At 43.0% G+C, this 15,997-nt stretch overlaps 2 protein-coding genes across 3 annotated transcripts in view; one reads left to right on the top strand and one right to left on the bottom strand.

Annotated features, from left to right (window-relative positions):
• racgap1 (Rac GTPase activating protein 1) overlaps nt 1-5,181 on the top strand; it is a 52,663-nt gene extending 47,482 nt beyond the window's left edge. For both annotated transcript variants that reach the window (XM_084333960.1, XM_084333959.1), the window contains exons 16-17: nt 245-347; nt 3,418-5,181. In XM_084333960.1, coding sequence (XP_084190086.1) covers nt 245-347; nt 3,418-3,478 — 164 coding nt within the window. In that variant the 3' untranslated portion in view covers nt 3,479-5,181. The remainder of the gene's footprint in view (nt 1-244; nt 348-3,417) is intronic.
• A 959-nt stretch (nt 5,182-6,140) lies between these two features.
• LOC311243867 (uncharacterized protein) lies at nt 6,141-15,402 on the bottom strand. The gene is made up of 5 exons (XM_084333239.1): nt 15,122-15,402; nt 13,776-13,881; nt 13,325-13,431; nt 11,818-11,990; nt 6,141-6,625 (listed from the first exon to the last, which is right to left on the bottom strand). Exons 1-5 carry the CDS (start codon nt 15,225-15,227, stop codon nt 6,350-6,352), a joined length of 768 nt encoding a protein of 255 aa, XP_084189365.1. The 5' UTR covers nt 15,228-15,402; the 3' UTR covers nt 6,141-6,349.
• Between the last annotated feature and the right edge of the window lie 595 nt (nt 15,403-15,997).

Below are 15,997 nucleotides of genomic sequence, written 5' to 3' on the forward strand. Positions count from 1 at the left end.
GGGGGGTAGGTGACCAATGGTGGTACCCAGATGTAGGTCATTGGCACATAGCGAATGCAAGTGATTATTTAGTGATGACATGTCATGTTTGTCTGTTTGTTTTTTAAAACGTCTTTGGGACCACGATGGAATTAAGTGTTTGCACTTTTCATGTCATCCTTTTGGATTCTTTTTGTCTTGCAATTTCCCATAAATAAAATCCAGCTGGTTTCACAGTGTTGACCGTGTCTTGTTGTCGTTGCAGTGAGCATGTTCGGGCCTCTCACCACACCAGAGCAGCACCAGCTCAACAAGACCCCCTCCTCCAGCTCTCTGACCCAGCGCGTGAAGAACACGCTGACACCCAGGTAGGTGCTGCAGACACCACACCACCGGGGGTTTGGAGTCGTGGTCATAACGCTTCACGGTCTTCGTTTTGACCTTAGGGCTGGGTGTTTCTTGCTCAAATGTGAATCACGATTTTTCTCTCTTAAGAATTGAGATCATGATTCTCTCACACGATTCTTATTTATCATCATTTAAAATAATTTATTGCACAACAGAACATATATGAACATATATGAAAGTGCTTGACTTAAACTTAAAAGTCTCTTGTAACATACAAAATAACTCGAGTCAGAATCGTCATCATTTAAAAAAGTTAAGTAAAAAGTTGAAAAAATAATAATAATTTCTTTAATTAAAAAGAAATTATCATTTAGAAATGAGTTTGCATAGGTCTATCAATCGAGATCACGATTTTATTTCGATTAATCGCCCAGCCCTACCAGAGATCTTCCCCGTAAAACCAATTTTAGGTGTATATGATGTTAGCCGATTTCGGCTAACCGTGCAAGGTGCCAACCAGTAGCTTTCTCTCTTGAAAAGGGGTGGAAAGTTCTCAAACACGAGAAAGTTAATTGTAAAATCACCAGGCATAGGTAATTCACCCGTGTGTCTATTATTTTCACTTAACGTTACTGTATTACTCAAGCCGTTCACATTCACAAACCATTCACAGCCGGGGACGACAATCCCACAGGCAGGTGGAGCTGGTCGTCTGGTAATCGGAAGGTTCCCGGTTAGATACCGGCTCCTCCCGGCAGCGTGTCGAAGTTCCTTGAGCAAGACACTTAACCCCTAACTGCTCCCAATGAGCACATGGCAATGGCATGGTTCCGCGAATGGGTGAATGGTGAATGGGAGTCATAAGTTGTAAAACCGCTTTGGATGAAAGCGCTGTGTAAATGCACCATTTACATGCATCAATCAGGATCACCTGGGAGTTGATAACAAGCGCACCCTGAAAGTGAATTTGATTTGAATGGCTTGTAGTAGAGCAGCGGTTCCCAAACTTTTTTGGCCGTGCACCCCCTGTCACCTCCCGACCTAGCTGACGCACCCCCCAATGGGTTTCTGTTAGAAAAAATTGTTGCTGGTCTCCGTGCACAGATTTTATTTTTTATTTGATCTCTTCCGACTATGGATAGGGAATTTCCTTATTTTCATGTCACGCACCACCTAGAGGGCGCTCGCGGCACCACAGTTTGGGAACCACTGTAGTAGAGGATACAGTAATGTTGAATGGTTTGTTGTGACAGTGGGGTCACGCATTGGCAAGTAAAAAAAATGTATCACTTTATGTTCTGGCAACATATTTTAGCTAAATATGCCTCTTTTATAAATGTGTATTGATAACATAGTGCTGTAATTCAATTTTCTAATAAATATGCATGATCAAGTTCAACAACGTGTGCTTTTATTTTGATATTCCTTAATTCCACGTTGAAATTACGCAATACATTAACCCTTTCACTGCTGCACTACCAAAACGGTTAACCCTTTCACTGCGACAATTCACAGAAGGTTAACCCTTTCACTGCCACACAACAAGCCGGTTAACCCTTTCACTGCCACACCACAGAAGGTTAAAGGTGAAAGGGTTAAGTGTGGGGTCACCAAAGAAAATCCTAAATAAAATGGGGGCGCGGTATAAAAAAGTTTAAGAACCCCTGCAGTATAAGGGTGGCTGGGTGGCGCAGTGGACATTGCGCTCGTCACCAACGCAAGAGACACCGGGTTCGACTCCGGCTGTCGGCGTTGCCTCCGGCTTGGGCCGGCCGTCATACTAACTCAATTGGCAGAGTTAGCGGGTGGAAGTCGATGGGTGGTAATCTGGACGTTGTGGACAGCGACTCCTACAGGTCGGTTGGGGGACGCCTGCACAGCAGAGACAGGAAAATAGCGGGGGTAGTGTGAGCCTCTCACACGTTACACCTCGCCAATGAGAGTCTGCGCTGGCAGGTGAAAAGATGTGATGGGCTGCCTCCACATGTATCGGAGGGGACATGTGATGCAAGGCTTCTATCCTCCCTACAACCGACCAGTGGGGGGCACATGCGAGCAACGTTCAAGACAGGGGAGAATTGGCACGGCTAAATTGGGATGGGAGAAAAAATAGAAAAAGTGGATAAAAAAAAAGAAAAACCCTGCTGCAGTAGAGGATACAGTCATGTTGACGAGAATAAACAACAACCCAATGTTTTTTTACAAGGGTAAACTACCCACCATGCCTAGCGACTTTCCGGTAAGGGTGAGAAGTCAAAATTACTTTCAAATTCCCAATCCGTGATTTTTATTTTGTTATTATTATTCTGTTATATTCTCATAAATTCTTGACGCATTTGATCTGTAGATCAAATCACTTTCTTAACCCGTTCTAAATCTGAATCTAGATCTGTTGTTAACTCATATTTACCTGGTGTCCGTTACGTTTTTTACGGGTTATGTTTGGAGTCTTTGATCTCTAGGCTGTTGCATAGTATTCACTAAATTATTTATTCAGTTTGGGGAAATGCCTATAGGAGCACCCTACAGAAGGTATGTACACTGCAACAAAAAAAAGACTATAAAATAGTAAAACATGCTTGGTATCGTGAGCATACTAATAATTTATTTTTAAAGACAAACATTGAAATGTATGGACATAGTGAAATTTAGAACTGCACAAATTATGTTCAAAGCAAGAAATAATGTACTGCCAGGTAATACTAAAAAAACATGGATTAAAAATTAAAATGTATTGATGTTTATTTTGTTAGTTATTTTAGGTGTGTAAGAGATCTTGTTTTATGTATGATATTGTGAGGAAGGGGCAGGACTAGATAAGCATTTGCTTCCTTCTGCTCCTTCTAATTTTTAATGAAGAATGTAAGATTTAATATTTTTTCCTTTAGTTTATCCTTTTTATTGTGTTTTTTTTATATGGTCGATTGTTCGAGATAAAGTAAACTCAACTCAACAACAAGGTATTGGTAGTAAATATTTCCCTAATATGTCGGATTTTAAATATTTAGCCCCAACACGAGGTGTCTGATGTTGATTTGACCTCCCCGGTCTTACTATGAACTAAACTAAATTCTTGCGACTTCGTTACAGATTTGGGAGCAAGAGCAAGTCGGTGGTGGGAAGCTTCTTTGCCTCCCCACACCTCCAGTAACCCAGAGACGACAAGAGGGACCTCCGGTAACCCAGAGGAGACGAGAGGGACCTCCCCACACTTCCAGTAACCCATAGCAGACGACCTGCATTCACTCTGTAACGTCTGCATTCACTCTGCAACGTCTAGCAATAGATCTTTCTTTACCCTTTTTATGATTCAAAACCACAGTAATGCCTCCACGGTAACCGTAAACTCAGCATTTTTTTTTATGTTTTTATATTTTACAAAAAAATTCTATTTACATGTTTTTTCTAAGTGTTTGTACCGGGATTATATTTCTAACTAAGTAGGTTTTGATTTACGCAAAACCGAGAGTTTTAGAGTTGAGGCATTTCCTCCTCATTTGTCGTGTTTTAACGTGACGTGTAAAAAGTTTGCTACCAGATTTCTGTGTTTATTTTTTATAGGTTAATCACATCGGTGCACAGATGTTGTGATTCGCTTACAAAAGAGGTTTGAATTCCATCCGACGGCATTCAACTCATGTATCACTCAGAAGTTGAAGCGTCTACTCAATCATTTCATCTTAGTGATTCGTTTATATACATAAAAATGCATGTAGCATTAATATGTTTTCTTAAAGTTTGTGTTTTTGTGTTCGTGTGTAATCTGGGACTGTATGTATATAGTCTATCTTGAAACCAGTTCAGCTCGGACAGTTCTATGGTGGTGTGACCTGACCGCTAGTCCTTGGTCAGTACTCCTTGGTCAGTACTCCTCTGATAATGTTTATGCATGCAGGCCTTGCTCCTCAACAAATGTACTGGGCTTTTTAATGTGCCCCACAATCTTTTATTTCATAATTTTCTTTTTGTTCGACAATATCGCCTCCGTTTACTTGGTTATTTACTAGTTTGTTTAGGTAAGAGTCTATGCAAACGCAATTAGGTGTGTGGTGTAAATTTGCAGCTCATGTTTTCTGTTTTGAGTGGGAAAAAAAGAACATTTCATTTTTATTACCCGAGTGTTCGACACTCCAGGTGGTCCAAAGCAGTGGTTCTCAACTGGTCTCGCCTCAGGACCCACATTTTCCCTTAGTCATTAAAGTCGCGACCCAAATTTTGTAACCACTTTGATTTATTTCACAAAGAATTGTGCAGTAATACACAATCCTTCATGCGTTGTTAAAAATCATGAAAAAAAATAAAAAAGTGCAACAAAAGTGCAACTAGGCCTAAAAATAATAGTCATGACAATAATCATGACAACGCAAACGGCGCTTGCACGCGCGCTGCGTCATGGGAAACGTATGTCCTTCAAAATAAAAGCACAGCATCAGACTTTTTCTTTTTTTATAAAATTGTTTTTGCATTCACATTTTTTTTTACACATCCGCGACCCACTCAAAACGGCCGCACGACCCACTTTTGGGTCGCGACCCACCAGTTGAGAACCACTGGTCCAAAGTAACCGTGTTCTGCTGTGTTCTTAACTTTTGAGACTGTTTGTCTTTGCTTCATAATGTTTGTATAATGGGAGGATTTGATTCTACAATAGTATTGTGCAGAATGGAATTAACCTCTCAAACTCCTCCCTGTTTTCCTGATCCCCCCCACAGTTGTGATTGGAGGATGCCAGGAAAGAGGGCGGCGTTTGAGATGGGTCAAATTGTTATATCAGATTAGCCAGTTTAGAAATTGTGGCATTTTGTACATTTCTATCCGATACATGCTATTTGCAAAATACAAGCATTTTTTCACATTTGCATAAATGTCTGAGGTGTCTTTTTATTGATTACGCTGGTATCTTGATAACTTTCATGCTGGCCCTCTCAACAGTTAACCCTGTCTCCCGTTAAAGGAACATGCCGACGTTTTGGGAAATTGGCTTATCGTCTTCTCCAGAGAGAGACAAGAAGATGGATAACAGTTTCCTCTCTGTGCGTTGAGTAGAAAGCTATCTGGCTGCACGTTAGCCTAGCTTAGCACAATGAATGGAAGAGGACAGTGCCGGTTAGCCTTCGGGAGAGGTGTTAGTTGGACAATGTCTAGGCTAACCGGCACTGTCCCAGTCTATTCATTGTGCTAAGCTAGGCTAATGTGCAGACGGATTCTTTCTACTGAACACACAGGAAACTGGTATCTTATCTTCTTGTCTCTCTGGAGAAGACGCTAAGCTAATTTCCCAAAATGTTGGCGTGTTCCTTTAACCTTGTGAATCATTGCATCTCATGGCTTTTCTTCCTGTACGAACTGTATCTGCGCCGCATACTGAAGGAAAGAAACGGGAATCTCGACTTTTTTCATTCAGCAGTACCAAGAACTTTGTTCATCTCTATCCAATGTGGGATGGCGGGAGGTAGAACGGCCGTCCGGTAATCTGAAGGTTCCCGGTTCGATTCTGGCAGCGTGTCGAAGTGTCCTTGAGCAAGACACTAAACCCCTAACTGCTCCCAATGAGTTTGGCACCTTGCATGGTTGCCTCCGCCGTCGCTATGTAAATGTGTGAGTGAATGTGAGGCATACGGTTTAAAGCCCTATGTAAATGCACCATTTACCAATGGGAAATCAGTAATAAGCTTAAAGTAAGGTTTTAACTTACTTTTAGACTAAGAAAATACAACTTTGACTACAATGTACTTCGTCAGTCGTCGTACTTCTCCGTTTATATATATATATACCTCACCGCTCACACACAACAAAACGACGATTGTGAAAAAGTTTATTTTCAAGAAATAAGTGGATAAATTAAAAGTTGAAAAAGTGTTAACATTCTTTATGTCAGAGGTGTGTGTCATCTTATCTATGTACACGAGGTAAATATCGGTGAAGCAGTTCATGAAATCGTGAAATATATATTTGGTCCTATATTCAGAAAATATGGCTTTCTATCTCAACCCTGGCAAAGTAAACAATGTGTGCCACGACGTCAAAACAACCGTGGCCAGAGGAGAGGAGTGTTCTGGACGTATTCGCGGAAGGCCGGGTCCGACCCCCACGTCCTCGCGGCCCGGTTCTCCAGCATCGGGACGCCGCTGACATGGCGCAGCAGGAACCAGACGAAGAGCGGAGACGCCACGCTGAGGTACTGGAGGCCCTGCATCACGGAGGAGGCCGCGAGCCAGAGGCCCGACCACTGCAAGATCTCCCCCAGGTAGTTTGGGTGTCGGCTGTACGCCCAGAGTCCACTCTGGATGAACCTTCCCTGGAGGGACACACATAATAATAATAATAATAATTATGGACTCTATTTTGAAATATACATAATATATATATAGTGCTTTTATCCAACTTATTACAACTTTATTTTACCAGGTAGTCACTTGAGATCAATGATCTCTTTTTCAAGCAAGACCTGGCCAAAATGGCAGCAAAACAAAAACAAACATACAAATACACGAAACAAGGCGGCTGGGTGGCGCAGCGGACATTGCGCTCGTCACCAACACAAGAGACACCGGGTTCAAATCCGGCTGTCGGCGTTGCCGCCGGCTTGGGCCGGCCGTCATACTGGCTCAATTGGCAGAGTCAGCGGGTGGAAGTCGATGGGTGGTAATCTGGACGTTGTGGACAGCGACTCCTACAGGTCGGTTGGGGCGGGGGACGCCTGCACAGCAGAGACAGGAAATAGCGGGGGTAGTGTGAGCCTCCCACATGTTACACCTCGCCAATGAGAGTCTGCGCTGGCAGGTGAAAAGATGTGACAGGCTGCCTCCTCGTGTACCGGAGGGGACGCGTGTATATTTTCCCCAACGGAGTTTCACTTCCGCGTTCGGTTTGCGCGATCTGATTGGCCACTGACGTTTTTTTCAGCGCCAATCGCGTTACTCCTAACAATCGCGCCAGCAGGCTGTTACCCTAACCTTAACCAACTAACCCTAACCAACTAACCATAACCTTAACCAACTTCGAAAGAGAGCGACTTCGAAAGAGTCGCCAAGCTTAACCAGTTTGTTAGGAGTAACGCGATTGGCGCTGAAAAAAACTTCAGTGGCCAATCAGATTGCGCAAACCGAACGCGGAAGTGAAACTCTGTTGGGGAAAATATACAGGCGGAGGGGACACGTGATGCAAGGCTTCTATCCTCCCTACGGCCGACCTGTGGGGGGCATATGCAAGCAACGTTCAAGACAGGGGAGGGGAGAATTGGAAACAGCGAAATTGGGATGGGAGAAAAATAGAAAAAGTGGATAAAAAAAATAAACAAATACACAAAACACAGACAGAGATATAAAAGGCAAAGTGGGGCATGGGGATACAGTTGAGCTTCAGCAAACAAGATTGAATGGGATTGTGGGGGAGATTGGAGGGTAGGGTAAAAAGGTAGAAAGAGGAGGGAAGGTGAGGCTTTGCAGGAGGTTGCTGGGGAGAGAAGGTCAGGTTAAATATAACACCACATTATGTAGTGACATTCTCCCATCTCATTCTTTAAAATAAAACGTATGCCTCACATTCACACAGACGGCGGGGGCGACCATGCAAGGTGCCGAACTGCTCATCTGGAGCAGTTAGGGGTTAAGTGTCTTGCTCAAGGACACTTCGACACGCTGCAGAGAGTAGCCGGAATCGAACTGGGAACCTTCCGATTACCAGATGACGGCTCTACCTCCTGAGCCACTGTGTCGCCCCTATAATTAATAATGAATTGGGACTGAATGAACCATTAGAGGCCAGTAGCTGTTGTGACATTTCATTTCATGCTTATTTGTTCTGTTCGTGGCGATGCACAGCTCCATGGAAGAGAAGAGGTGATTCATAATGAATGAATGAATGAATGAAAACTTTATTTAACAGATTGCAGAATGGGTACAATACAGTACGGCTCAATACATACAATTGTTAAGGGGATGCAGACCTGAGAAAGACGTTTGTCTTGTTTCCATCAGGGTCCCCCATTTTCAATTCATATAGACATATATGACATACATGACATACAGATAGTCAGTACTGCTACATCTATACATTTATGACATACCAGATTTGCAAATACAGTACTGTTTGTGATACAGAAGGAGTCAAGAAAAGGGAGTATATACATTTGACGTAGAAACTGTACATTGGAGGTTGGGTGGGGGGGGTTGGGTACATTGGGATATTGACAACCATACTGGGTAATTTACATTGGAGGTGGTTGGGGGGGGGGGGGGGGGGCGGGGGGCATACTGTATAAACAAGTAACACTGTACATTGAGGGGGGGGGGAGGAGACACTGTACAAACAAACACAATTGTACATTGAACTATTGACAAAACCATACTAGGTAAATGACTGTACATTGGAGGGGGTTGGAATGATTGGGTTAGGATATTTACAGGGGCCAGTGTTGAATTGCAGTCTCCCGTAGGTGTCCCTTGAGAGAGGTTTTGAAAGTGGGTAGTGATCCACATTCCTTTACAGCTTTGGGTAGGGCGTTCCACATTGATGTGGCATAATTGCGAAACGTGTTTAGTCCCTTATTTGAGCCGAATCTGGGTTTGACATGATTTGTGGAGCTCCCTCTGGTGTTGTGATCGTGGTATTCACTGACCTTTGGGAAGTATTTTGACATGTACATGGGTACCTTGGTCGTGTAGTGTATCTTGTAGACCAGGCCCATTGCAAGTTGTTGTACTCTGTCGTCTACTCTAAGCCATCCTAGGTTGTCGAAGTGGGCAGGGGTGAGGTGGGTTCTAGGAGTAAGGTCAAGCAGTAGTCTGACCAGTTTGTTTTGAGATGTTTGTAATTTTGTTTTTAGCGCCTTTGAGGTGCTTTGGTACCATGAGGTGCAAGCATAGTCGTAGTACCCCTGAATGAGTGCTCCTGCCAGAGTCTTCAGGGTGTTCTTGTTTACCAGAGAGGAGATCCGGTACAAGAATCGAGTTCGTTGGTTGACTTTTTTTATTACATTGGATGCCATTTTGTCACAGGAGAGATTAGCCTCTAGGATGGACCCCAGGTAGGTAATTTCATCTTTCCTTGTGACAATATTGTCACCCACTGTAACTGAGAAGCCGTCGGTCTTGCTGAGTTTGTTATTTGAACCGAAGAGAATGGACTCTGTTTTGCCCATGTGTAATGATAGTTTGTTATCAGCGAGCCATATGCAGATTCTGCCTAGTTCCGAGCTGAGGGTTTTTTCAACCTGTAACTTGTTCTTGTCAGAGACCAGCAGGGCTGAGTCGTCCGCAAACAGGAACAAGTTGCAGTCACAAGCTGACGACATGTCATTTGCATAAATTAGGAACAGTAGCGGTCCTAGTATGCTTCCTTGTGGAACACCACAGCTCACTGTGAGGGGGGGGGATAGGGTACCGTTTACCTCCACCATCTGTTCCCTCCCCTCAAGGTAGGATTGCATCCAGCTCACTGATAGACTATCAAAACCAATTGCTTTTAGCTTGTCAATCAGAATGGAGTGATTGACCGTGTCAAAGGCCTTTTGTAGGTCCAGCATGACCATGCCGCAGTATTTGCCTGCGTCCACCTCTTGTTTGATGTGGTCATTCAAATAGAGAAGGCATGTGTCAGTGGAGTGGGATGTTCTGAAGCCAGATTGGAATTCGTAGATTAGATTTTTTTCCGCTAGGTACTTTTCGACCTGTTCGTAGACTATTTTTTCCATGACTTTCGAGATGGAGGTGAGAATAGAAACAGGGCGGTAGTTGCCTGGGTCTAATTTGCTGCCCTTTTTGTGCAGAGGGGTCACCCTCGCAATTTTGAAGTCCTTGGGGACGTGTCCCTGTTTTATGGAGAGGTTTATTATGTGTGTGATGATTGGTGTGATGGCGGCTGCTGAGTCTCTGAGGAATTTGGAGGGGATGTTGTCATGGCCAGTGGCCTTGTTAGGTTGGAGGGCGCTCAGTTTATTGAGTACCTCATCTGTTGTTACCGTTTCCAGCTTGAAGTCGTCCTTGCGGACCCCTAGGTTTTTGTAGAAAGCTACTATGTGTTCTACCCCATAAAGCCCTGAGTGGGAGGGTAGTTTGTTTACCAGTGTTGTGGCTATGTTTGTGAAGAAAATGTTTAAGTAATTGGCTACATCCAGCTTGTCTGTGATGAGCGTGTTGTCAGTTTTTATGTTTATGTTTGAGAATCTGGTTTTAAGTTTTTTACTGCATCCTAGTTGATTATTGAGTAATTTCCAAAGTTCACGTGGTTTGTTTTTGTTTTCCTCAGTTTTGTCATTGATGAAATTCTTTTTTGCAGTTTTGATCATGGAGTTTACGTCGTTTCTTAGTCTGTTTCTTTCTAGTTTGAGTTCAGTCACGTGGGCTTGGAGTTCACTGCTCGTGCTTTTAGTAAGCTTTGACTGACTTTTACGAAACTCAGAGCATTTTTTGTCTCTGGTTTTCATAGCGGCCAGTATTTCGGAGTGCATCCACGGCTCAGCGCGATTTTTTACCCTGGTGGTTCTTAGGGGGGCCATGTCGTTTAGTATTGCTGAGAATTTGGTTTTGAAACCAAGCCATGTTTCGTCAACCAGTGTACCATTGAGTTCATCTGACCAGTCCAGACTCTCCAGTTCAAGGTTGAAGGCCTCGCTAGAGTAGCACATCTCAATTTGCACATTCCATGAGTGAAAAGGAGCAGGGAGAAGAAAAGCTTATTTAGCCCCTTTCCCTTACAACAATAAATACACAATAGAGATAGATGGTCTCTCAATTAGTTATTTAACAATCAATACTTACATTTACATGAGAAATAAAGGGGGGGGGACCTGTTACTGTTACCCCTCAACTTCATAAAGTCTGTTTTTTCTTCCGAAAGATATTCGTACAACTCTTTAAATCATTCTGCAAGATAATTGCACAGTTTTACGCCACATACTGAAACACACATCTGCTTTAAAGTAGTCTGCGCACAGCCGCACACTGACGCTGGAAATTACATTTCGTTCGGTGGTTCTATGGACATCATTAGTCATTTGAATGTTCGGTTCTCAAACATCTAATCTCATGTGAGACTGCACACTAGAGAGGGTGTCCAAAGTCAATTAGAGAGGCAATGACCACTGAATACCATTTAGTATACTACTGAATACCATTTAGCACATCACTGAATACCATTTAGTATACTACCATCAGTCCTTGGCGTTACGCTTGGGCTAAAAAAGAATAATGTATTATTTTCAGGATGGAACATTAAAGGAACACGCCAACATTTGGGGAAATTAGCTTATCGTCTTCTCCAGAGAGAGAGACAAGAAGATAGATACCAGTTTCCGCTAACTGTCCGCTTCCATTCATTGTGCTAAGCTAGGCTAACGTGCAGCCAGATAGCTTTCTACAGAACGCACAGAGAGGAAACTGGTATCTATCTTCTCGTCTCTCTCTCTCTGGAGAAGGCGGTAAGCTAATTTCCCCAAATGTTGCTAATTTAATTAATGTTAATGTTCCTTTAAGAGACAAAGTGACTCACTGCGTTATCGGGGTCTCGTTTGAAGAGCCACTTCTGCTGGTCAGCGACGGCCTCTGTGGCAAAGCCCAGGCCCCACGCGGCCCAGCCCAGGTAGTCCCTGGTCCCCAGAGGCTGGTCCTGCCTCTCGCCGTTCAGCATGAGCGTGGGCAGGAGTGTCATGAACACCCACATGGCTGAGAGAGAGAGAGAGAGAGAGTGTCATGCACACCCACACGGCTGAGAGAGAGAGGGGAGTAGGAGAAAATGAACGCTTTTCAACTACCGTACTTTTCGCACTATAAGCCGCACTGGACTATAAGCCGCAGGTGTTTTAATGTTTAATTACCATATGTAAGGATTTGTGCACAGAGGGGATTGTCACAATACTGTCGGACAAATAACAAGAATTAACTCATTTACAAGTTGTATTAAGTTTAGCAAATAAGGGAACAGATAAATAACATTTCAATGCAGTAAAAAAGGCAATATTTTCGGGTTTGGTCCACATATAAGCCGCACCGTTATATAAGCCGCAGGGTCGAAAAATGGGGGAAAAAGCCGCGGCTTATAGTCCGAAAAGTACGGGGTAAACAACCTTTGAACTCGTCGCCGTCAGTTTCCCCAAAAAGGCTCATCGCGTCATCGGGAGCAGTTAGGGGTTAAGTATCTTGCTCAAGGACACATCGACACACTACCCGGGAGGAGCAGGAATCGAACCGGGAACCTTCTGACTACCAGATGACCGCTCTACCTCCTGAGCCACTGTCGCACATAATGCTTTTACTTATCTGTAGATCTATATCTGTACATATCCCTTACCTACTCTTACTAGTTACCAGTATGACTTACTACCATAGTGTCTTTATACCTGTATCACTGTACATATTAATACTATATCTATATCTGTACACATCCCTTACCTACTCTTACTAGTTACACTGCTGGCCAGTATGACTTACTACCATAGTGTCTTTATACCTGTATCACTGTACATATTAATACTACAACTCTGTACATACATGTGATTAGCACTACACTCAGTAGTACTCATTTATATATATTTATACCCAGTTTAATCATTGTATATTACTATTGCACTTTACTGTTACATTCGCACTCTGGTTGGATGCCAAACTTCTTTTCGTCCTACAGTACTTGTGCTGAATACCGACGACAATACATTTGAAATGTAATCTAATCTAACACACACACACACACAGACACTATTTGTGGGAGGATTCCCAGAATGAATATCAGAAGTCTTATCTATATAATATACTCATGCGATAGGGTGACGTGTTCATACTTCCCATTGTCGTAATGGGAGTCATATTTATTCTGTAAACTAAACTCTTGATATATAGGCAGCAGTGGTCTAATAATCCTACCTGGCATAAATGCATAAAAGAGTCAGAAACTAGTAGGCAGTGATTTATACAGGGGGCGGCTTCTCCAATCCTTTCACACGCAGCCGGTCAAGGACTATATATGGTAATGAGTGGCGCGGCCGGACTGTGCCATAAAGTACCTTGAATACTCCAGTATACAAAGAACGTCCCTGGGTTGTTCCTGACTTTGTTGAACCTGCGATCCTGACCGTCCTTCAGGATCCGCATGAACAGGAATGTCCCCAGCCTGGAGAGGGGGGGGGGGGGGGGGGGGGAAGAAAAGAACATGGCGACACTGCGTACTCGTTCACATTAACCGAAAGCATTATTCATTAACTCAACTTTAATGCCACACAACGTTCATAGCAACACTGACCCCTAAGACCAAGGCCCTTCCTTGTTCCCTCTTCGCTGATACAACTCTTTGTGGTGGGAATGAAAAGCAACGAGATAAACAAGGAGATCTCACTTCGAGGAGCTGAGGATTAATTATTTGTTGTGGTTTCGGGGTATTATGTTGTCAGTGTGTGTGTGGTGTTTTGAGTGATACTTGATGTGGGGGGGGGGGGTTTGGGGTCAACCCTGCTTTACCTGATACCCCAGGCCGTCACCAGCCCGGTCTGCACGTTCTGTCGGACGTGACCAGCCCCTCCCCACAAACGACTCAGGTGGGCAAGTAGTATAAAGGTACCGGATCCTGGAGCAAAGAAAAGACACAAAGTCAGACTCAGGTTTTTTTCTTTTTCTCTCCCTGTGTGTACATGGTCTTTACGGGCACTGGCTCTATCTACCATTATCGTACTTGTCTGCAGGGGTGAGGCGTGTTCAATAAATCTTTTACCCAAGAACCCGCAGACAATTGGTTTCAAAGTTCAAGGGTAGTAGCCTACCATCCTGGAGTACAGATCACAGCAGGGCAGGACGAGTACGAGAACTGTCAAGGTGATTCATTTGTTTCACTGAAAAGAAATCAATCACTAAAGGTACGTTTTTTTTTTTTTGCATGGTAATGAATGATTTGATCAGAAATTATAAACCTATGACTGTGTGTCTAACCTAATGCACTGCTTAACATGTTTCATTGAACGTACAGTAGACTGGTAAAGAGTTTCAGTATACTACTAGTACTAGCCTATAAACTCCAAAGTTAGTCGTGAATGTCATTGCGATTGTTTTAATTAATGCTGATAGTTGACGTAATCAAATATAGAATAAGGTATATTCCTGAATCAATTCATATTAGCCAGGCTACTGAAAGTGATATTACCATTAGCCTACCTACAGCAAATGGCTTTTTACACACTTTGACCAGCGAATGAACGCTTCATCACTACCAGTGCAAAGGCTACAACACCGTAATCGTCCCACACTGTTATAATAATAATAGCCACTGTTATAATAATAATAGCCACTGTTATTATAATAATAACCAGGCTCGCTACGTTCCAGCGTCACTCGGAAAGATGAACTTAAGCAGATTTAGCAGGACTACGCTGCTTTTACAGGCAATCGCCGAGGGAGGAGCTTTCGAGCTGTTTGTTGAACAACAACGCTGTTAAATAAACCGAGGTTTGGTCATTTATTATTATTTATTATTCACGTTGGCAGCATCGCAAACACTCCCAAACAAACATACACGTTTATAATGGTTTCATGCGGTTTCAGCGCCTATACTACTTTTATACGCACTGCATTTCGCACATTGGTCTACTAACGTCACACCAAGCAGCTTGTAGTTATATCACGTCACTTTAAATACAATGATTTGAAACAATGTTTGGTCTTTATATTATTTATTCTTTTAACTTTTTTATTTTATTTTTTTACTGTATGAAGCACAGTCTCAGCCAGGCTCATACAGAACCACGCATTTCACTGTAATGACGTACATGTACCTTATATGTGACAAATAAAAACTTTTTAAAAATTATTATTACCTGCCAAATCATAGAACTTCTCTGTTTTTAGTGCTGCGGCTAGGGCCCAGCCGGCCCACTGTATACCCAGGTCGGTCAGCGCACATTTGACAACAGTGCTCCCCATTGCTGTGTCCAGAAGTTCCAACTTCCTGAAGCAACAATTTGTATTTATATCATTCTTCTTCTTCTTCTTCGTGTGAATTTCCGGCAGACTAGACACCTTTCGGCGTATTGCTGCCTAACTATTTATATCATTAGACGACCCCTACCACATCAAGAAGAAGATAAAAACACTCTGGTCAAAGTTCACCACCTCTGGTAGTGGGCGTGGTCTGATTTCAGTGAACTCTGGGTATTGTAGTCATTATAAGAATAGAATCGTTATTGTCATTGTTGAAATGCATGGTACAACGAAATTGAGTTTAGAGCATCACCACTGGCATACAAACATACTGATATACAAAATAATAATAATATCAATAATATAATATCAATGTCCCAAGTGCAATAGTGCTAGTTGCATTCATTCATTTATTTTGCATTTATTTTAAATTTGTTGGACCTTATGGTGTTCTTGTTTTGTTCTTGACTTATTGTTATGTTTCTTCTTGACTTGCTTAAAGAAGACGTGTCCGGCCCATGGGGACATTAACGTGTGTTGTCGGGCCTTACAAATAAATTTGATTTGATTTAGTGCCTATTAGAAGGAATGAATGCATGCAATACCCAAGTAATATGTGTTCTATAAGCACGTTTCACCACATGGGGGCGACAGTGGTTCAGGGGTTATAGAGCAGTCGTCTGGAGGTTCCCGGTTCGATTCCCACTCCTCCCCGGGCAGCGTGTCGAACTGTCCTTGAGCAAGACACTTAACCCCATTGCTCCCGGTGAGCA

This window comes from Notolepis coatsorum, assembly GCF_963971535.1.
Source record: "Notolepis coatsorum genome assembly, chromosome: 17".
In the NCBI taxonomy this organism is placed as follows: Eukaryota; Metazoa; Chordata; class Actinopteri; order Aulopiformes; family Paralepididae; genus Notolepis; species Notolepis coatsorum.

Excerpts from the sequence above, each read along its gene's own strand:
- LOC311243867 (XM_084333239.1), bottom strand. The coding sequence starts at position 15,227 with ATGGGGAGCACTGTTGTCAAATGTGCGCTGACCGACCTGGGTATACAG. Across the intron at positions 13,432-13,775 it reads GTGACGGCCTGGGGTATCAG|GCTGGGGACATTCCTGTTCA; the intron begins GTAAAGCAGGGT and ends CCCCCTCTCCAG. Across the intron at positions 11,991-13,324 it reads TGTATACTGGAGTATTCAAG|CCATGTGGGTGTTCATGACA; the intron begins GTACTTTATGGC and ends TCTCTCTCTCAG.